The sequence below is a fragment of the Crocuta crocuta genome, unplaced genomic scaffold (assembly GCF_008692635.1).
Source record: "Crocuta crocuta isolate KB4526 unplaced genomic scaffold, BGI_CrCroc_1.0 scaffold26, whole genome shotgun sequence".
Taxonomy (NCBI): Eukaryota; Metazoa; Chordata; class Mammalia; order Carnivora; family Hyaenidae; genus Crocuta; species Crocuta crocuta.
Genome location: NW_027532249.1, coordinates 4,024,666 through 4,047,774, shown reverse-complemented (window position 1 = coordinate 4,047,774; position 23,109 = coordinate 4,024,666). Strand labels below are relative to the sequence as shown.

The 23,109-nt window shown below is 35.7% G+C and overlaps 1 protein-coding gene across 3 annotated transcripts in view; it reads left to right on the top strand.

Moving 5' to 3' along the window:
* Positions 1–23,109, top strand: part of ANKRD12 (ankyrin repeat domain 12) — a 123,081-nt gene that overhangs the window by 53,500 nt on the left and 46,472 nt on the right. For 2 of the 3 annotated variants that reach the window (XM_077778170.1, XM_077778167.1), the window contains 4 exons: positions 567–713; positions 4,516–4,716; positions 7,592–7,734; positions 19,942–20,089. In XM_077778170.1, the coding sequence (XP_077634296.1) occupies positions 567–713; positions 4,516–4,716; positions 7,592–7,734; positions 19,942–20,089 (639 nt within the window). Of the gene's footprint in view, positions 1–566; positions 714–4,515; positions 4,717–7,591; positions 7,735–19,941; positions 20,090–23,109 lie in introns of those variants that run through there. The other variant, XM_077778169.1, reaches the window with a different exon arrangement.

The window sequence follows — 23,109 nt, the reverse complement described above, 5'->3', positions numbered from 1 at the left end:
GCTCATTTTTAGCTTTTATTAGGATCATTCCATGTTCAGCTATCCTGTGTCTGGGATAAAGTGATCTGATGATGCTTTTCAATAATTACTTTGTGTGATGAGACTTGTTTTAAATACTTACCTCGTTAGAAGATTGTACAAATCATCAGTGGAATTACGGAAATAATATGAAGGAACGTTGCTAATAAAGACAGCAGTAATTAAGAAGAATAAAACTATAATGAATGAAGAAAAGCTTCAAAGATGTGATACTAAGGAATGTTTGAAGTGTTACTGAGGAAGTTAAATTTTAAAAGAACAAATCATTAAAATACAGATTATATGAGGAATAAATATGCAAATATTCTTAATTTTCAGAAAACAGTAGAATTAATAAATTTTTTCAAAGCATTCAGGAAGGAAATTGCTTATATAATACAATAAAAGTCTAGTGTTCTTTTTTGTCAGCCTATTGCTAGTTTTATGTTTCTCATACACATGTATAGCATCTGTTTTTTTAAAGTTTTCTTATGTTTTGCTTTTCAGTGCTTCTATTAAAATTCTTACATATTTATTAATAATTCCAGAGAAAGAAGGTCCAGAAAAGAAGAAAACAAAAAAGGAAGCTGGAAATAAGAAGTCCACACCAGTTAGCATTCTTTTTGGTTATCCACTCTCTGAGCGGAAGCAGATGGCACTCCTTATGCAGATGACAGCAAGAGACAACAGTCCAGGTGACACCATCATTGAGTACATGTGTATTCTTAGTTTGCCTGAGTCTACCCTTGTCTTAACAATTACTTTAAGTTTTTATTTTTACTTGGATTTAATAAAAATTTCTTAAAAGTTTGGGCTCACCTGGGTGGCTTAGTTGGTTAAGCGTCCAACTCCAACTCGGGCCATGAGCTCACGGTTTTATGAGTTTGAGATCCACGTAGAGGTCTGTCCTGACGTCTCAGAGCCTGGAGCCTGCTTTGGATTCTATGTCTCCCTCTCTGCCTGCCCCCCCCCACCCCCCATGCACACACACTCGCTCTCTCAAAAATATTTTTAAAAATTTAAAAATTTCTTATAAGTGTAATTTTACATTTATTTGGGTGATGATTGTTTATTGTCTGTATCGTCCACCAGATGAGAATCTACACAGGAGCAGGGATCTTCGCACTTAGTGGATATTAGTAAATATTTGTCAACTAAAATGTGTAATTTAGAAATGGTCATTCATAACAAAAGAAAAGAAATGGTCAGTTAACTTGAAGTCCATTGCTGCACTGGTGTGCTTTCACCTTACTGAAGCATTTTTTAACCCTAGTTTCTATAAAACTGCTTCTGGGTTTATAGTTATAATGTAATCCATGCTTTATTGCTTAAGATCTAAATTATTTTAAAAGGAAAAATATTTGTGATATGCTGTGTAAATTTATTTTGTATTTCATTTCACGGCATCTTTATATAAGATTTTGGGTGACTTAACAGACCCTGTTGAAATGCACTAAAAGTTTTCTCTTTGTAAGTTTTTCTGTATTGGCTTTTTTAAAAAACTATGACAACATGGTAAAATTTTTAATTTCTATGTATTGTAGTTTCCATCAAATCATTGGTATATCTAGTCTTTCACTAATGAACACGTTAGGGCTTCTTGCTTTTTTTAAGTAGAGTGTGCTGTTTATGGTTATTCTCCTACCTTTCCATACCCAATTTTTGAAAGACTGTAGCCAAATTAAAGATCCTATACATTGTTAAAACTTTAAATGTTTCGTAAAATGTTAGCCTTGTGTCAGATTTAATAATTAGATGTATTTTTAAAATCTCACTTTGTTATACCATGAATTTTTTTTTAATGTTTTATTTATTTCTGAGAGAGAGAGAGACAGAGTGAGCAGGGTAGGGCCAGAGACAGAGGGTGACACAGAATCTGAAGCAGGCTCCAGGCTCTGAGCTGGCTGTCAGCACAGAGCCCAACACGGGGCTCGAACCCACTAACCGTGAGATCATGACCTGAGCCGAAGTCGGACACTCAACCAACTGAGCCACCCAGGTGCCCCTATACCATGAATTTCTATCCTTAGAGTAAGTTTGAAGGCAGAAAGTTAATCTTGCCACGTCTCCAGTGTTCCTTCCAGAAGTTTTCTAGGTATAAACATACAGTTGCATATGTTTCGTTGTAGGGTTTTGTTTTTTTTAAAGCAAATTCTGTCCCTGACGTGGGGCTTGAATTCACAACCCCGAGATCAAGAGGCACATGCTCCACTGCCTGAGCTAGCGAGCCTCCCTATGTAATTTGTGTTTTAAAATTTAAATAAGGTCATATTATAATGCAGTTGATTCTTTTCATATAAGGATTTTTAGTCAACCTTATTAATATACGTGGAACTAGAGTGGACAGCTTTTGAAATATGAAGCTGTTTGCCAACATAAAAGCATACTTATAGCTTAAGATTCATTATTTTATCCGTTACATAATTAATTTCCCCTTTTATGTTATGTTTACTCTGGTTGCCATTATGGATAATACTATTTTTATTTTATGTATGTGAATATTATTTTGAAATGGGTAACAAAATTTTCTTTGAATTAGTTCCTTGCAAGTTGCTTGGATAAAGAATATGTCCTTTCATTTTTTAGAAACTGAACAGCTAATTTTCTTAATAAATAATTTGACTATGAAGATTATACTAAAATTCATTTATTCATTCAGCAAATATTGCGTGAGTACAACCGTGTGCCAAGAAGTCTAAATAGTTGAGATACAGTAACGAATGAGATAGTAACACAGACAGTGTCCTTCAAAGAAATGGAAAAACATTCCATGCCTATGGGTCAGAAGAATAAATATAGTTAAAATGTCATTACTACCCAAAGCAGTCTACACATTCAATGCAATCCCAATCAAAATTACACCAGCATACTTCTCAAAACTAGAACAAACTATCCTAAAATTTGTATGGAACCACAAAAGACCCCGAATAGCCAAAGTAATATTGAAGAAGAAAACCAAAATGGGAGGTATCATCATCCCAGACTTTAGCCTCTACTAGAAAGCTGTCATCATTGAGANAGATATGAACAGATACTTCTCCAAAGAGGACATCCAGATGGCCAACAGACACAAGAAACAATGCCCAGCATCACTTATCAGGGAAATACAAATCAAAACCACACTGAGANCTGGGTGTTACATGGAAACCAACTTGACAATAAACTATTTGTAAAAAAATTTAAAAATAATAAGAAAAAAAAAGGTGAGATAACATCATCCAACTGGAATTGGATAAAGTTGGTAGAAATTATGACTAGACTGTAGACCTGGGGCCTAAAGTTATTCTGACCACGGCTAAATAAAAACATTAAAAATTGAAATTAGCATTCAAAAAAAAAGGAGAGAGACAGTGTCCTTGCTCTTAATGAAGTGTACTTACAGAAGTCCAGGTAAGAGACTGTTACTGACACAATGCACTTTAAAATCCAAAATGTAAATTTTAAGCTTTTTTCTTATTAGGGAAAGAACAGTGGTACTTTAGTGCTCTAATTATGTCAGTTTGCAAGAAAATTATTATATGGCACTAGAAAATTATTATCCATAAACTTTCCTCTTAGAACATTTGTTTCTTTTAAATAGTTGTAAATTGAATGCTGACAAAAACTGAGGACTGATGGATATGGGGGGGAGGGGGGGAGGGGCATGGAGGAGGACACTTGTGGGGATGAGCACTGAGTGTTATGTGGAAACTAAATTTGACAATAAACTATTTGTAAAAAAAAATAAAAATAAATAGTTGTAAATTTTCAGAATTAATTATTAACACTGTACATATGTCTAGAATCCTTCACTGATTAAGAAACCTATTTTAAGTTTTGTCTTTGTCCCAGTAGTTCTAAAATGGGGACAAGAGGGAGAACTTTGGGTATCGTCTTGTTTAACATTCTTGTTTTTAGTATACAGACTGGAACAAAAATCAAAAGATGAGAACCAAAGCAAAGCAAAATTTTTTCTCTTTTATTAGCCCACTCTTTAAAGGCCTTCCCAGAGTCCTTATTGCTTGAAGCTCTTAAGCTTTATTTTAATGCTAACATCACTCATGACCTCAATTTGCACTTAATATCCAAATAGAAGAACTCTAATACTTTGAGTTACAAAGTGTGAACTCTAGCCTTCAATGTCATTTAGGTGTTAGGTGTTAGAATAAGTAACATTCCGTGAAAAATACATATTTTTGTGATTTATCAAATTATTTATTTAGCAAACATTTTTAGAGTACATATTTGATACTTTGTTATTAATTTAAGGCATTTTTATGAATTGATAGAATAAAAATTTTTTTCTAAATTTGCTCATGCAATATTTGATAAATAACCCTAAAGGAAGATGATCTCAATGTATTTTGGGTTAAATTCTTAATATATCATCCAAGCCAAATTTGGGTTGTTAGGGTGAGAAGATATTCCTCCATTCCAGGAAATTGTACATTACAAACCTTTCCATGAACATACAAAATGTTCAGTCTAGAACTTTCATTAACTACTTTTTTCTTTCAGATTCCACACCAAATCATCCATCACAAGCAACACCAGCCCAGAAGAAAACTCCCAGTTCCTCATCTCGACAGAAAGACAAAGTTAATAAGAGAAATGAACGTGGTGAAACTCCTTTACACATGGCAGCTATTCGAGGAGATGTGAAACAAGTCAAAGAATTAATAAGTTTAGGGGCAAATGTGAATGTGAAAGATTTTGCAGGTAAGACTAGTAATTAAAAACTAATGCTCAGGACCTCATTGAAACAGATTCTGGTAACAATTTAATCTGTATTCTGTATTCCTCTTGCTTAAAACAAGAGTTCTAAAAGTGTAATGTATTACAAAATTCTTCTGGAGTGTGCACACAAACCCTGATGATGCTCTGCTACAGTTCTGTGTCAAGAACTATTCAAGTTTTTAAATATTAAATGTGTATTTTAGTTGATACATTACCACAAAATTCTTTAGGTTCTATTCTAGATAAATTAGAGTTACATAAGGTTTTCAGAGTGTTAATTCTTTCATAAGTCTTTCAAAAGCATTTATTAACTTGAACATGAGAACTCTAAGAGAGCACTGGTGGTGTTTCATTTGAATTACTCAATTACCATAACAGTACATTCTTACTGTAAAGATTTCAAAAAGTAAAAGCATGCAGAGAGATTCCCATACTTTATATACTACAATACAGATTCTTTCTTTGCCAGGATTTGAAGGTTATCCTTTCTGTATGTTTTTATTAACATCTGTATAAAATGAACATTTATTTATATATAGGCTTTTTAAAAAATTAAATCATCCCATCTATATTTATTGGTCTGTAGTTCTACAGCATACCTTTTTTTACCTACTGTCTTAACAGATTTTTCTGCCAGTCCATATAGTTGGTTCTGTTTTATTCATTTCAACAGCTGCATTAGTATTGCATAGTATAGACTCCATGGACAATACTTTAGTGAACACTCCTGTAGAAATGACTTCATGTATAGTTATAGAAGAATTTCAGAATTGAAACTGTTAAAGTGGTTACATATGCAAATGGCCATCCAAAAAAATCTTTTTTCAGTTTACACTACCATCAAGAGTATGTAGAAGAGCACTTTTCTTCACATCTTCACTAAAGCTGGATATTATCAATTTAATTACTAACAATCTGACAAATGGAAAAAATGGCCAAATCTGGCCTTTTGCCCATTTGTCCAATGGTGGCAATATGATTAATATGTAAGAGCCTTTTGTCTTAGTATAGGTTTTAATTCTCTGTCAGATAATGTAAAAGTCGTCACTGTGTGTTTGAATTTTTATTTCAGTGTTTATTGTACTTAGAGTTTTCATTTTTTATGTAATTGTATCAGTTTATCTTTTTATTTATGAGTTCTTTGTTTTTTAATAAGGACTTCTCTGCTCCTATACACCCCTCTGTTTTCTCATTCCTATATTTTGTTTTTGTTCTGCTTTTACATATAGCCCTGTTAGAATACATGTGGAATTTATTTCTCTGTTCGGTCTGAGTGGGGAAGAGCGCAATGTACAGGGTCTCCTTTAAAGAATGAGACATAAAATGCATAGCATCCGTTCTAGGAGAAAACTTGGTATTATATATTAGAAACCAAAAAAATACTTTGATCTAACAATTCCACTCCTAAAGATTTATCTTAAATAGTTNGTGCCTGAGTGGCTCAGTTGGTTAAGCATCCAACTTCAGCTCAGGTCATGATCTCATAGTTCTTGAGTTCAAGCAGTGCATCACGCTCTGTGCTGATAGCTCAGAGCCTGGACCCTGCTTCANAGTCGGTTAAGCATCTGACTTCAGCTCAAGTCATGATCTCTCAGTTGGTGAATTCGAGCACTGCGTCAGACTTCTGACAGTTCAGAGCCTGGAGCCTGCTTCAGATTCTTTGTCTATCTCTCTGTACCTCCCCTACCTGTGCTATGTCTCTCTCTCTTCCCCCTCCCTCCCCCCTCTCTCCCCCTCACCCCCCTCTCTGCCCCTCCCCTCAAAAATAAATGTTAGGGGTGCCTGAGTGGCTCAGTTGGTTAAGCATCCAACTTCAGCTCAGGTCATGATCTCATAGTTCTTGAGTTCAAGCAGTGCATCACGCTCTGTGCTGATAGCTCAGAGCCTGGACCCTGCTTCAGATTCTGCGTCTCTCTCTCTCTCTCTCTCTCTCTCTCTCTCTCTGACCCTCCCTGCTCATGCTGTCTCTCTCTCTCTCAGAAATTAGAAAAAAAAAAAAAAGTATAAGATTCTCTCTCTCCCTCTGTCCCTCTCCCCTGCTCACGCTCTTTCTCTCTAAAATAAAAAAAAAAGAAGGACACCTGGGTAGCTCGATTGAGTGTCTGACTCTTGATTTCAGCTCAGGTCATGGGTCTTGTAATTCATGGGATTGAGCCCCAAGTCAAGCTCTGTGCTGCTTAGGATTGTCTTTCTCCCTCTCTCTCTACCCCTCCCTGCTCATGCTGCTTGCTGTTCCTCTCTCAAAATGAACTTAAAAAAAAATAATAGTAAAATAAAAGAAAAAGAAAAAATTACGGATCTAAGAGGAGAGAGGCTAGAATTAGGCTACATTCTTCATATGGTGGTAGAATTATGAGTGATGTTTATTTTCTTTGTTGCATTTTTTGTTTTCTTATTTTTCTTTCACAAACACAACATTTTTTAGCCACCAAAATTATTGCAGTGATAAATTTTAGTTAAAGTAAGTATTAAGTCTAGAAAAGATGAAAACCCTTCAGAGAGGTTTTTGTTTGCCGAAATCCCCTAACAAGCTTGTTAATTTTTTTCCCTTTTCCTATTCTTTTATCCATAGTTCAGATGATTATTATAAAATACAGCAAGTTTATATTTATTGGATAAGCTTAAAAGTTTAATATTTTGGTAAAATTATCCCCAGTGGAAATAATATTAACATAAATAAACCTTCTATAAAATTGGTGATGTTCTTAGGTGTTTATTTCCAGTAGCTTGTTCATCATTCCTGTTTCCTTCTGTACAATGTGCATTAGAATTCATATGTCTCACACATCTATATAAAAAGCATATTTTTTTAATTAGTATAAATTAACCGTATGTTAAATTAATATGCTAACTTTAGGTTGGACACCATTGCATGAAGCTTGCAACGTTGGATATTATGATGTTGCTAAGATACTTATAGCAGCTGGAGCAGATGTTAACACACAAGGATTAGATGATGACACTCCACTCCATGATTCTGCTAGTAGTGGGCACAGAGATGTAAGTATGATAGAAAAATCAATATACATTTTCAAAATACTCAACCCAGAGTAATTTAGTTCACTTCTTAGTCCTACCATCTCATGTCATATTTCACTAGTTGCTTGTTGGTCAGCTCATCTATATTTTATTTTCCCTTTTTTCTGCCTTCTAATTGCTAATTCATATTGTAGTCAGATTTAGTGTTTTATCTAAAACATAAAATTTATTGAACTTGATAGTTAATTAAACAGGTTGGCAAAATTGTATTGCAAGACCATTCTGCTGTCAGATAACTAGATGTAGCAGTTAAAAAAAGTTTTACTTACAGTTAAAATTTTACCATGTCACCCTGCCTATCTATTTTTTCCAGACATATTAATATTGAATGATCTCTTTCTCTACAACCTTCATTCCTGAATGTTAGCTGATATTATCTATTTAACATATTCAGATGACTTTTATGTATAGTAATAAAAACATAATCAAACATGATTATACGTGCTTACAAATTAATGGCATCTTTGAACATCATGTTTAATTTGATGTAATTTTATGAACCATTGTAGGTTTTAAATCCATTTGCATTTTCAATCTTTGTTATGCTGATATCAAAGCTTAAACCTATTTCTGTTGTAATGAATCTCATGTTTTAAGTGTCTTTAAGTGCTTAATTGTATTGTGGTAATCTGCTTCCAGTAAAACAGATCAATCTGGGCCACTATTAGGGTTGGTTCAAAAGCAGGATTTTGTGTTTCAAAGTAAAAACTATGTAAAGAGAAAACCTATTAAAGAATATTTGGATATAGTTTAGAAAGTGAAAAGTACCTTTTAGCTTCTAAAGATAACTGCAGGCTCCCTCCCCTTCCTCTCCACTTCTTAGTATTTTTATTTTATTTTTTTAATGTTTATTTATTTTTGAGAGAGAGACAGAGACGGGGAAGGGCAGAGAGAGGCAGGGAAGAGAATCCCAAGCAGGCTCCACACGGTCATTACAGAGCCTGACTCAGGGCTCGATCTCACAAACTATGAGATGGAGATCATGCTCTGAGCTGAAATTAAGAGTGGGCCACTTAACTGACTGAACCAACTAGGCACCTTGGCAGAAATGACTAACATAGGTGCTGCTTCTGTATTCTAGCAAAATGAAGCTGTCTTGCTTTTTAATTTTTAGTTTTTATTTATTGACCTCCTGTAGAGGATTTTATTATTGTTCAGATATTCACAGAATCTATATTGTATAGTTTTTACTAGTCTTTATTGTACTGTCTATAATTGTATTTTCTTTTTGGATTTTTCTGTTTCATTATCTGGGTTAATACATTGCCCTTTCTTTTTTTGTTAATTTAGCTTTTTATGCACCTATATTTGTTCTTCTCTATACTCTCTGATACAACTCATTTAGCCTCTAAATAAGGTAAAGTACATTGATCAGTTTACTACTTTTGAGAAACACCTGTGGAATTTTTCACATCCCTTTATATAAGATATCTTGTATCCTGATCTCTTTGGAACTAGTTGCTCTCTAGATCTGAGGCATAGATGCTGTCCTGGAAATTCACTTAACCGTTAATCCCATGTGGGATTTTCAGTCTTTCTAATAGATTTCCAGTTTCTGGGTGCCCATCTTAACTTTCATTAATTAAGTGGTTTGTTCTGCTTCCTGCATGGTCATGGATTTCCCCAAGATCCTTTATTGCTCTGATGTGTATTTCTCACATTAGAGATCTTCTGTTAACTTTTGTTCATTCATATTTGACTGAAGCTCTAAAAAGCCTGATCGACAAGATGTGTAATGTACAGAGTTTGTTGGCTGGTGGGCTTTTCTGTAGTTTGTCTGGTGGACAAGATGGCTGTTTTGTCAGAAGTCTCCTAAATGTCAGTATTTATAGGTTCTTCTCTTGGGATAGATAGTTTCTCCAGAAGGCAATATTCTACTTTCCTGTCTGGATGGTATAAGAGTGTTTTTCTAGCTTTCTAGAAGCCAAATAGAGGAGGAGTTTTTGTTCGACAGTCGTAAGAGGATACTGTGAACTCATTCTGTTAGAGAAACTTACATTTAATCCTCCTGACTTAAAGTAAATACCATTAAACTGTCTTCCACTGTGCTATCTAAACCCAGAATCTTACTCTTATTTTGAGAAGAACTTCCCTTCTTCAGGGATGGAAAAGGTGCATTCACCTGAAGACTTGAGAACAAATGCCATCATTACAATTAGTACTTCCCTGATACCCACCTCTCAAAGGCCTGAAAGTTTGAACAGTGACCACCATATGCCAGGGCTCTCAGTACTGCATCTCATGGCAGCCGGCATGTAATTTAGTTCAAAAATCCTGTTTTAAAGTTTGCTTCATAGGACTGCTCTCACCTGTACATAGGTTGAGTGCCCTGGGATTCTGAGACATAAATTTGGAGATTCTTAATAGGAGAAAAGAGGGATGTGATCTCAGGAGCAACACCTGTTAGGATATGACAGCAGCAGGATAAAATAAAAGGAGAAGCTGAACTGCAATGCAGCTGCAACAAAAGCTTCAGCCATCGTCACAGGGAGTCCTTGATATGAGGATGCACTTCTGAGTTTGCTCTGATTTGAGGTAAGGGCTAGGTCTGTGTGCCCATGCATGGATCAGTTAATGAATACAAGCTGCTGATGGCAAGGCGACATACCCCTTAAGTGGTGCCACTCCCAGCATTTGGGGCTATAAGCATCTTGGTCTAGAAGAGGGTATATGAGCAGTGCAAAACATCCCCTATAATCCTCAGACGGAAGCTCCTGCCCAGCACTGCTACCTGGCACTGTTGATCCATTTGCAGCAGCCTCTCCACTCCAATCCACAGTACAGGTGTGGCTCAGGGAAACAACATTTCCTACCACTAGTGAGCCTGCAGATCTGTTTCCATGACTGCCCTCCCTCCTTGCTTACCAGCAGCAAATCCAGTCAACCATTCACTGTCCGGTTTCTCCGGGCAAGAGTCGAACACTGGCCTGTGTAACCTTCAAACTCTAGACACTTGGGTAAAAACCTTCTTTTCATGGTGACCTACTCTCAAGTGAACCTATAAAGTCAGGAAATTCTCTTTTAAAAAATGTTCTCATACATTGTTTTCCTATTGATTAGCCCAATGATAGTGATTGAAGAAGAAAAGGAAAGGATTTGGTTATCTTTCAACAAGTCTAGGATTATACTGAGCATTTCTTTTCAAGCTGGATGAACACTTAGTCTTCATTACCATCATGTTTAATACCTCCTTATACTCTGAATTCCATGAAGTCAGCAGTTTCTTCTGCTTGAAACTGTGCCATAAGTAACGTTTTCTTTGAGGAATGTTTGAACAGTGTGCATGTAAGTGGCACCATTTCATTGCAAATGAAGATGTAATTGCTTATTGATCTAAAAAACATTTGGAACTACTGAAAATTTTCATATTAAGGAAGAGTAGGTAATGGAGTGTCACATAAATTATTTATCTGAGGTTCTTGTAACTTTGCATTTTCAGGTAGTTGCATTTATTTGTCTTCGTTGACTCAGTAGGCTTCAGTGAATATTTCCTAAAGTCAAATAATAGGAAAAATCAACTTGGTGACAAAAATGGAAATTAGATTTTACAGTAAGAAAAGTCCTCAGTATTCACATGATAAAATGACTGGAGAATGAAGCTAAATATGAATTGAATAACTTGTCTGTTTCGATTTTTTATTTTCTGTTATTTTGTGAGCTACATTACGTTAACTTCTTATGAGTAGTTGTATTTTCACTATGGGACAAAAAGTGTTCTAAATGCTTTATATGTATTGGTTCTTTTAATCTTCACAGAAGCAAACAAGCTTCTGGTGTGTCTTGTTAAGACTGTACCCGGTTACATTTCAATACTCAGCCTCTCCATGAGATGTGACAGGGCATTAACATAGGAACTCCTGCTCTCCCAAGACACTCCCAAGTTTATTAAATTGATAGGCCTCCAAATTAAGGAACCAAAAAATAGAAATCTCCATGTTTTTCTAAGACAAAAAATGATATGATGATTCAGTGATCTGGGAGAGTTGTTATTTAATGAGTCTCCACTATAATGAGAAAGATAGGACATGCTTTGTAATGGCCTAGATTGCATTTCGATATCCTGCATTTTGATATTTCTGCTAGAAAATCCCCTTTTTTTTCTCTTTAGCAGCAAACATTCTCTGCTCTGTTTTCTTCTTGACATGCAGTAAAAATTTCAGTGTCAAGCTGCCTGTCTTAAAAGGCAAATTTTACTCTAGTTGAAGAAAAAAATGGAATTTGGAAGATAGATATGAATTCAGTTGTGGCTTAGCCAATTTACTAACTGTGATTTTGAACAAGTTGCTTTTTTCCTCTGAGTCTCCATTTCCTCATCTTTAAATTATATAACAATACCTATCGAAGGGAATATTTTGAAGGAAAAAAGACACTATGCATGTAAACACACCTTGAAATCTAAAATGGTATAGAAATGTCAGAGGTAAAAGTTTCAAAGGCTACCTTTATATTACTATTTTTCAAATATACTCAAATATTTAGAAACCAAAATTTGGAAATTAAAAATGCTATTTTTCTCATTTACTTTTTTTCTCTAAGGTATTTTTTATGATTCTCAAAGAAGTTCTAATTTTGAAGAAAAATGCAGTCTGTAAATGCTGTTTTTCCTGAACTTGTTTTTGTTTACCATTGGACCAGTCTTTTCTACTCCTTTGGCAATTTGTATATGCCTGTGTGATAGCACTTCCAGCTATTGCTTTTACTGATATACTTGTGTGTTTCCTGCAGTGCACTGAGAGAGCATGCATCTAGACTTTTTGTATGGGTTTGTTTTAGTGGAACACTAAACACTGGAACTTCCTGTTACATAAGACTTAACACATAACACTAAATTCTGCATGCATGCATGTGTAGGTACATGAGTGGATGGATGAGTACATAACTGGCCAAGGATAAAGCGGAATGCAAAAGACTTTATTTAAGGCCTGATAATATATAGGGTACACTTCTTTCCCACTGCATTTATCAGAAAGTAACTTATTTTCTAGTGCTGCTATTTAAGAATTACACTTCTTGCTCTTTTTTTAAACAATATTCATCCTTGATACCTTATCAAGGATGAATTATTTTTCTTTAAAGTGATGATTTCCTAATTTCTAACTATAATGTTAAAGAATTATGCCTTGTTAGACATGTTTCTGTGAATACAAGTTTCTAAATGTGCACATAGCTGCAAATATTTCCAGAGGCTGACCTTTGAGCTCCTATACTTATAGGGACTCAAACACTATTTCCAGTCTCCTTCCAGAGGGAGACTGGCACGCTACTTTCAAGAGACCTTTGCTTTTCCTCCTACCAACATGCCTAGGATAGTAGGAGTCACAATTCAGAGCTTATTGAGAGCTATTTTTTCCTTGTTCTTTTACTTGTGCATACTTGTGCATAAGGAGGAGGAGCGAAATGAGAGCCACCAAACTCTCATTTGTGTATATTTGTATCATTTGTTACGAGTGTATACCTAAGAATTAAATTTTCTCACTCAGTAATACCTGTGAGAACTTCAGCCATCCATAAAACATTTTTGGGGTGGGTGAAGCAGAAAGCAGTTTTGTGTCCTGTTCTAAATTATTTAGACTAACATAACTTATTAAGAACCTAATCTTTAGCTTAACTTTTGCAAATGTATATAGTATTTCATGATACAGATTTTTGTGATTGTCTTATCCCTACTTCTACTTTAGATTCCTATCTCCAGTCTTACTGCATAATTTTTACTATTTCAGATTTGTTGGCTCTTGTGTTTTAAGCAGCTTTAAGTTACTTTAAATCCTTTAAAAATTTTCTTAAGGTTTATTTTATTTTTGAGGGAGAGTACAAGTTGGGGAGGGACAGAGAGAGACAGAATCCGAAACAGTCTCCAGGTTCTGAGCAGTCAGCACAGAGCTTGATGTGGAGTTCAAACCCACGAACTGTGAGATCATGACTGAGCTGAAGTTGGATGCCTGACTGAGCCACCCAGGCAACTCCTTTAAATCCTTTTAGGGTAAATAATTATTTGCATCTGCGGATGTTCTGTGAAGGACTGTTGAGGTTGGGGTTTTGGTATCCTGTTTGAATTAACCACCTGCCCTGATTCATCATAGTCATGTAATATCTATTGGCTGGTTATTTCCTAATGGGTGTAGAAAGCTTTCAGTGGTATCAAGATCCTGCATTCTATTTTTTATCCTTTGGCTCTAGCCTAAGGAAATAAGCCTAAAAATGGAAAATTTTCAATTTATAAAAATGTGCAGTACAATATTATCCATAACAACTACAAGTTTTTACTTCAGTTACCTTCTCAAACCCCTGAAATGACAGTAAGAGGAGATTGTAAATGACAGATGCACAAGGACAAAAGAAGAAGACAAGAAAACCAATACTTGGGGAGAAGAAAATTAGAGGAAATGAGTGGTTACTGCTCTAGAACAGGAGTTGCCAGATTTTTCTCTAATAGGCCAGATAGTAAATACTTTAGATTTTGCTGGCCATGTGCTACCTCCACCATCCCTTCTCTGTCTACCCTCTTTTCTTGCTCTCTCTTCCTCTGAACTAATTCTCCTATATGAATCCTTTTTAGAGTATTTTACAAGAATATAAAAGATTATTTGTTATTGGCCAACTCCTGATTTAGAAAATCAAAGAAAATTGAAACCAAAGCCATACCAACACAAAATCCCAGAAAGATTAGACCTTGGAAATTGGTGGCACTTGGTACTTCTGCAAGTGCCTATTAAGATAGGACTGAAAAGAAGAGAATTGTATCAAAGTCTTTTTGACCCTTATATCCCCTTCCTAACCCTATCTACACAGCCAGATAATTACACCTCTCCCACCCCGGGAGGTTGATTTACTGGCAAGTATAAACCACATATTCTGGTCTGAGATACCACAACAATAGTTGAGAGTAAGGATTAAGTATAAGTAAACTAAGTGAAATATACTAAATATTAAGAGCCCAGCCTCCTTTCAGCAACCAAAATGCTGACAGGCTTACAGTTTTAGGCATGAGTTGAAAGATTCTCCACAGGAAATTGAACTAGCTGAGAGGGGAGTCTGATGAAATGATCCTGTTATATCTCACTAACATGAAGTACATCTGTCAATAAGTATTAACCATGCCAATAAAACTTTCCGTAAGTCTTTCAGTGGCTTACTCTTAAGTGTGGAGAGTCAGTGATCCACTTGCATTTTGGAAAAGTCTCTAATATAGATGATAAAGATTAAAACAAGCAAACAGAAAAGTAGGAACTTGGAGGACAAAATAATGCCATGAGGAAGTTCCCCTAACGCCATCAGCTTTCCCAAAGAGGTAAGGATCTATTGTAGCTATGAAGTAAGAGCTGAATGCATTAAATAGGGAACAGTGAGTGAAGGAAAAAACCTCTTAGATATTAATAATATGGTAACAAGTGAAAAATGGAGTACAGTTGACCCTTGAACAACACAAGTTTCAATTGCTTGGGTCCACTTGCAGATTTTTTTTTTTTTTTTATAAATATGGTATAGTACTGCACATGTACTTTTCCTTGTGATTTTTTAAAAATGTTTGTTTATTTTGACGGGGAGGGAGGGTGTAGAGAAAGAGAATCCCAAGCAGGCTCCACACCGTCAGTGCACAGCGTTGACACGGGGCTTGATCTCCCTGTGAGATCATGACCTGAGCCAAACTCAAGAGTCAGATGCTCAGCCAACTGAACCACCTAGGCACCTCTTTCTTGTGATTTTCTTAATACATTGACTTTTCTCCAGCTTACTTTATTGTAGGAATATAGCATATGATACATAAAAACCCACAAGATATGTGTTAATTCATGGTCTAAGTAATTGCTAAGGCTTCCAGTCAGTAGTAGACTATTATTAATTAAGCTCTTGGGGAGTCAAAAATTATACATGGATTTTCAACTACATAGAAATCTGTGCCCCACAACCTCCGTGTTGTTCAAGGGTCAGTTTTGAGGATTAAAGATAAAGTTGAAGAAATCTCCCAGAAACTAGGAAGCAAAAGACAAAGGTGAAGATGCAGAAATGAGAAAAAAGATGATTACTTTAGGAGATCTAGTTTCTTCACAAGAGTTCTTCAAAGACAGAACATTGAAAACAGAAAGGATAGTAAATAAAACCAGAAGTTTTCCTAGAACTGAAGGAACATGTGTCTTCAGATTCAAATGGCAGTTGAATGCTCAGCACAATGGATGTAAAAAGACCAAGATCAAGATATGTTATTATTCTTGTGCCGCCTGGCTGGCTTAGTTGGTTAAGCATCCAATTTCTTGGTTTCAGCTTGGGTAATGATTCTGCGGTTCCTGAGTTCAAGACCCATATCGGGTCTTCTGACTGCTGTAGAGCCTGCTTTGGATTCTCTCTCTCTCCCTCTCTTTCTGTTCCTCCCCCGCTGTACTCTCTCTTTCTCTCTCTCAAGATAAACTAAAAAAAAAAAAAAATTATCCTGGAATTTCAGAACAACAGAGGCAAAGAATGTCCTGAAATATACAGAGAGAAAAAAACAAATCATTATAAAAGGTAAAAAAATCAGAATGCCATCAGACTTTTCATTAACAATACTAGAAGCTAGAAGATAATGGAGTGATGCCTTCAAAATTGGAGGGAAAATTGTTCTATATCCAGACCAAATTTTAATGAAGGTAAAATAAAGGTATTTTCTGACATGTAAAAAAAAAAAAAAAATCTCAAAATATTTACATCTTCAGGAATTTCTGGAGTTGGTGATTTAATAAAATAAAGGGAGTAAATCGAAAAAGGAGATAGGATCAGGACACCTGGATGTCTCAGTTATTTGAGTGTCTGACTCTTGATTTCAATTTGAGTCATGATCTCATGGTCATGAGATTGAGCCCAGCCAGAGTCAGGCTCCACGCTGAGCATGGAACCTGCTTGGGATTCTCTCTCCTTCTCTTTGCCCCTCCCCCACTCATTCTTGCTCTTTCTCTCTCTCTCTCTCTCTAAAAATAAACATTTTCTTTACAAAAGAATCTAAAAAGATCTAAAGAATCCAACACAAAATTGAGGAAAGGGTATTTCTAGGGTTATAGGATGAAGGGAGGTAACAGCTGGGAAGCAAATCTAGAGAGCAACCAGTCTATATTAGAGCACATTAGAAGGCTTGGAGAAAGGCGTTTGTAACAAAAAGTGATAGTATACTGAATTGAAGAGGACTATACTTGTAGCAGATTGAGGGATGAATTAAAAATGGTTATGTAGAAAACTAAGCAAACGAAAAAGGCAGTTAACTCCGCAGGGGGAAAATAAAGTTGTATAAGAATGGAAATTTAGTCACAGAGCACTACTTGACTCAGCATTTTTATTAGTCCTAATGAATCACAAGAAATACATAAGAAAGCTAAGAGGAAGGAAAGTGTATGTGCATGGGAGGAGAGAGGATGAGAATTGGTGAAAGACCACTGAATCCATATCTTCCATTATAAGATAATAGGCAGTGCCTAAAACTGAAAAATACAGAAGCAGCAAACTTAAGTATGTTACTTAAAAATGTGGACATACGTTTTGGAGATAGTCATTCTTCACCAGTGGCCTTGAAAAACTAGTTGTTCTTTTAAAATCATAAGCATGTGTAATTTGATAAAAATTAGCAAACAAAAAAGGGGATAAAATATTAACAGTTGGAATCATGAGTGATTTGTTTTCTTAATACATTCTTATATTTCACATTTTCTACATTGATAGTTTATTCTTAGTCCAGAAAAAATTTTCCATTATTCACTATTAGTCTTCATTTTTCTTGACTATTTTTCATATGTTAAGAATTACTAATTTGTAACATTTTATTTCATATGGTTTCTTTATAAAGACGTTTATTTCCTAAATACCAGAAAATACCATTGTTGTGTGTTAGGAATAAATACTTGATCCCACATGAAGTTTGTGGTCTAGGGGGAGAGAAATATGTTAATTAATTATTGTATAGATTTATATATGTAGAACACACAGTGGAAATAGAAGGTGAAAACAAAAAGAGACCAGAAGCAAGCAGGAAAATAATACTTGACGTAGACTACAGTGAAAAACAAGTGTAAGTGATGACTCCCAGCTTTCTGGCTTCGGTGACTGGGTATATTTAGGTACTGGTCATTGAGAATAGAAATAGATAAAAGATAAGGTAGAAATTTTAATGAACTCTCTTTGGGACCTATTGGTTTCAACTATTGTCTTGAAATACAAATATATTCATTCATTAATATATCCAGGATATTTGTGTTTGGAACTCAAGAGAGAGGGCTAAGAAAGAGCAAACAAGAGAATGAAAATAAATGAATGGATTGCATAATTGTCAATCATATTCAAACAGACTGGATGAGATCTCCAAATAGATAACATAGACTAGAGCATGAGACCATGAATCAAGGACAGAGCCCTAGGGAAACAATCATTGGCTTAGATCTTTATGGATCCCATTTCATAGGACTGATGATAGCATCATTGCAGGTAGAAGAATGAAGAGTCATAAAGGTCAAAGCCTCAGAACATCATTTCAAAAGCTTGACTGTGAAGGAAAAATGATTTGGCTAGAGGAGGGAAATATAGGTTTGAACAATTTCTTGTTTTATCTGTGTTTCATTTCTTTATTGCCTTTTTTTTCTAAGATGAAAGAGACTGGCCTCTAAGAAAGGAGCCAATCTGGGATGCCTGGGTGGCTCAGTGAGTTAAGCCTCTGACTTTGCTCAGGTCATGATCTCACCATTTGTGTGTTCAGGCCCTGCGTTGGGCTCTGTACTGACAGCTCAGAGCCTGGAGCCTGCTTTAGATTCTGTGTCTCCCTCTTCCTCTGCACCTCCCATGATCATGCTCTCTCTCTCTCTCTCAAAAATAAATAAACATTAAAAAAATTTTTTTAAAAAACGGACCCAATCAAAAAGAGGTTTGAAAACATAGACGGAAGAAGATAAGCAACAAACAAAAGAAATGAAATGACTAACCAGGCACATCCTGGTTTTGTGGAGCCCAAAGTTTACTTTATGTGGTAGAGGAGAAGAGAGCTTAAGAACAGTGTCAAAGTAATGAATACAAAATTAGATACAAGACACTATAATGGGAACATGAAAGTGAGAGCCTTAAAACCTAAGATTCATTAATTCTAGGGCGTCTGGGTGGCTCAGTGGTTAAGCATCTGACTCTGTCTTAGCTCAGGTCTTCATCTCATGGTCGTGAGTTAGAAACCTCTTGTTAGGCTCTGCACTTAGGCATGAAGCCTATTTTTTTTAAATTAGGTTTCTTTTGAGAGACACCAATACCATGTGAGTGGGGGAGGGGCAGAGAGAGGGAGGGGGAGAGAATCCCAAGCAGGCTCTGCCTTGCCAGTGCAGAGCCCAACATGAGGCTCGAACTCATGAAACCTCAGGATCATGACCTGAGCTTAAACCAAGAGTCAGACACTTAACTGAGTGAGCCACCCAGGCGCCCCAATGCCTTAAAAAAAAGAAAAAATTCACTGATTCTGAATAAATCCTTGTAAGTTCCTAACAGTTTAAATTCCTTGGAGATGGGAAAGAAGATGATTAAGAGCATTGGTAGTGATAGTAGCCTTAAACAAAAGGGTAATACTTCCCTTGAGACTTACTCTTGAATATACATTCTAAGAGGCCAAGAAGCTTGTTATTCTTGCCGTTAATTTATCTGCAAAAGTTGGAGCAGTGCTTATTAATAGGTACTCAGTAAATATTTGTTTTTGTTTTTTTTGTTTAAAATTTTTTTAATGTTTATTTTATTTTTGAGACAGAGTTTGAGTGGGGGAGGGACAGAGAGAGAGAGGGAATCACAGAATCTGAAGCAGGCTCCAGACTCTGAGCCAGCTGTCAGCACAGGGCTCAAACTCACAGACTGTGAAATCATGACCTGAGCTGAAGTCGGCCACCCAGCCGACTGAGCCACCCAAGCGCCCCAGGTAATTGTTGAACATATGATGAAATAGGAAGAAAAACGATCAGATTTAGTGCTCAAATAGCCCAGCTTAAATTTTAAGGAGGCAGCATCTTTGTAGTAGATAAGATCATCAGATAGAGGGTAGATGGCAATGAAAATGGAACTTGAAGAGAACAGTCATGATTTAGAATAAACACTGAGAAACGGAGGCAGAGGATATTGTGTTCTCAACAGAATGGTTGAAATGACATGAACTCTGAAGAGACTAAATCTTCCTACTGTTTAATATTGCAGATAGTCAAACTGTTACTTCGTCATGGTGGAAATCCATTTCAAGCTAATAAGCACGGGGAGCGCCCAGTGGATGTAGCAGAGACAGAGGAGTTGGAATTGCTGCTAAAAAGAGAGGTGCCTTTGTCTGATGATGATGAAAGTTACACAGGTTTGTTTCAGATAATCTACATTCAACTGTTTGATGTGTTTAGTAAAACATTCTGATTCTGCTTTGCAATACAGAAAATGTTTGAGTCTTAGAATAATGCTAGCCACTATTAAGAATGATGAATTTAGTAAGCTAAAATGATGAATTTAGCTACATGTCCTCTGTGTAAATGGAGCCATAATGCCATTGCCCTATTTTCATGACATCCCCACTGCCCCCTGGCAAACTGCTGTCACATTCAAGTCTACTGAAGAACCTTTCCCCATTAACGGCTATTACCCTAGCAGGGGTAACAGAGTAGCAGCTCTGACTTCTTTCATTCTTTTATAAATTAGAGAGCTACTAACCAAACCCTTCCTGTTTTTCCTGGCATTAGTGAGTCATCTTTGCATTTTTACTTCTGTGATTTAGATGGTTGAACTTTGCTCATTGTTGCAAGGTAGGGCCACAGTTTATAAACATGGTGTTAAAAAGGAAAGATCTAAAAGAATATTTCAGAAAAATTTTGACATACTCAGTTTCCTTTTAAACATAAATAATTAAAAATATAACAAGAAAAAACTTTCCTGCATTGAAGAAAATCTTTTACATATAGTTTGGAAAGATTCATGTTTCAGGTAAAAATTAATGAAAAAGAATTTAAGAATCATAACTGGCTATATCCTCACAAAATTTTCCGTAAGAAATTAGGAAATACTACTTATATATAAAGGAATAAAAATCAAACCATACTCCTTTAATCTTAGCAGCCATTGCTAGAAAGCAGTAAAGTTACAGCATCTATACTTTTGAGGCAGAAAGGTATATATACCCTTTACTTTTTTTTTTTTTTTTGAGGCATAAGTGACATATTAGTTCCAAGTGTTCAGCATAATGATTTGATGTTTGTGTACATTGCAAAATGATCACTACAATAAGGCAAGTTAATATCCATCATCCTACATAGTTAAAATATTTTATCTTTTTTTTCTTGTGATAAGGAATTTTATGATCTACCATCTTGGCAACTTTCAGATATACAATACAGTATTATCATCATGCTGTACTTCCTGTCCCCATGACTTGTTTATTTTATGTTGGAAGTTTGTACATTTTGACCCCTTTCACCCATTTTACCTAGTGTACCTCCGGCAGCCAGTAATCTGTTCTCTGTTTCAGTGAGCTTGGGGTTTTGTTTTGTTTTGTTTTGTGTGTAAATTACACATATAATGAGATGATACAGTATTTGTCTTTCTCTATCTGACTTCACTTGGCATGATGACCTTAGGGTTCATTGTAGATGGCAAGATTTCATTCTTTCTTACGGCTGGGTAATATTTTATTATATGTGTATGCCACATTTTTATTAACCAGTCATCCATAGATGGACACTTGGGTTACCTCCATTTCTTGGCTATTGTAAATAATGCTGCAGTGAACATGGGGTGCATATATCTTTTTGAGTTAGTATTTTTGTTTCTTCAGATAAATACCCAGAAGTGGAATTGCTGGATCTGATGGTAATTCCATCTTTAATTTTTTGAGGAACCTCCATACTATTTTCCATAGTGGCCATACCTATTTACATTCCTACCAACAGTGCAAAAGTCTGTTTTCTCCATGTCTTTGCTAACACTTTTTATTTGTTGTCTTTTTGGAAGTAGCCATTCTCACAACTGTAAGGAGATATCTCATTTTGGTATGCAGTTCCCTGATAATTAGTGATGTTGAACATCTTTTCATATACTGTTGGCCATCTGTACGTCTTCTTTGGGAAAATATCTACTCAGATCCTCTCCTCATTTTTATATTGAATTGTTTGCTTTTGAGTTGTATGAGTTCTCTATGTATTTTAGATATTTCTATGAGATGCATGATTTTCAAATATTTTCTCCCATTCACTAGGTGGCCTTTTCATGTTGTTGATGATTTCCTTTGCTGTGCAGAAGTTAGTATCCCAATATTTTATTATTAACGTGTTTGGGCACCTGGGTTGGCTCAGTTGGTTAAGCATCTGACTTCAGCTCAGGTCATAAACTCGCAGTTCTGAGTTTGAGTCCGGCTCTGTGTTGACAACTCAGAGCCTGGGGCCTGTTTTGGATTCTCTGTCTCCTTCTCTCTCTGTTCCTCCCCTACATGCATTCTGTCTCACTCTCTCAAACATAAAGATTTTAGAAAGTTATAAGAAAAAAAAGAAAATGTTCAAACGTACAGCAAACCTCAAAGAATTATGTAGTGAGCACTCTGTACCCACCAAGTACATTTTTTTAGTTGTTAACTTTTTACTGTATTTCTTCCATTACATTATCACATATCTATCTTCTTATTTTTTTATGCCTTTCAAAATAAATTGCAGACATTTCTAAATACTTTGGCATGCATTTCATTAACTAGAGTTCAGTTTTTATGTATGATTATTTAAGATAATATTTTATATTTGTGAAATTAATAATCCTTTAATGAAGCATTCTGACTTTTGAGAAATGCATAGACCTGTATAATCCAGTCTTACCAAGATACAGACTATCTCTGTCATTCCAGAAAGTTCCTGAAGCGCTTTCCTAGTCAGTTTCCACCTCTGCCCAATCATTTACACCTTTTATGGTAGAAATGATTAGGCAAGAATCACTAATGGCTGATAATCTAGAGGGGATTTTTTAATGATGAGCAGGATGTTTACATGGCCTTTTCACTAATATCACAACAGAGGAGGGAGGAAAACAGTGACGATAGAGAAGAGAAATTTAGCAGCACTGAACTGTGTGATCAAAATTAACATCATCAAAGGAGGGATGGATGAATATCATATGCCTTCAGATGTGATACCATGAGAAGGATATAATGTTACTTTTGTAGCATTCTGGCTGTGAACGCATAATCATGAGGAATGTTCTGGTTTTTTTCTTTTTAAGAGCCAGTGCCATGAAAGATTAAGAAATGTCCATGTCATAAAGTGATAGAAATGTTCTAGATTATGAAAAGAGATAACAGTTAAGGGCAATACCTATTCCTTGACTGGATCCTATCCTGGAGGGGGAAAA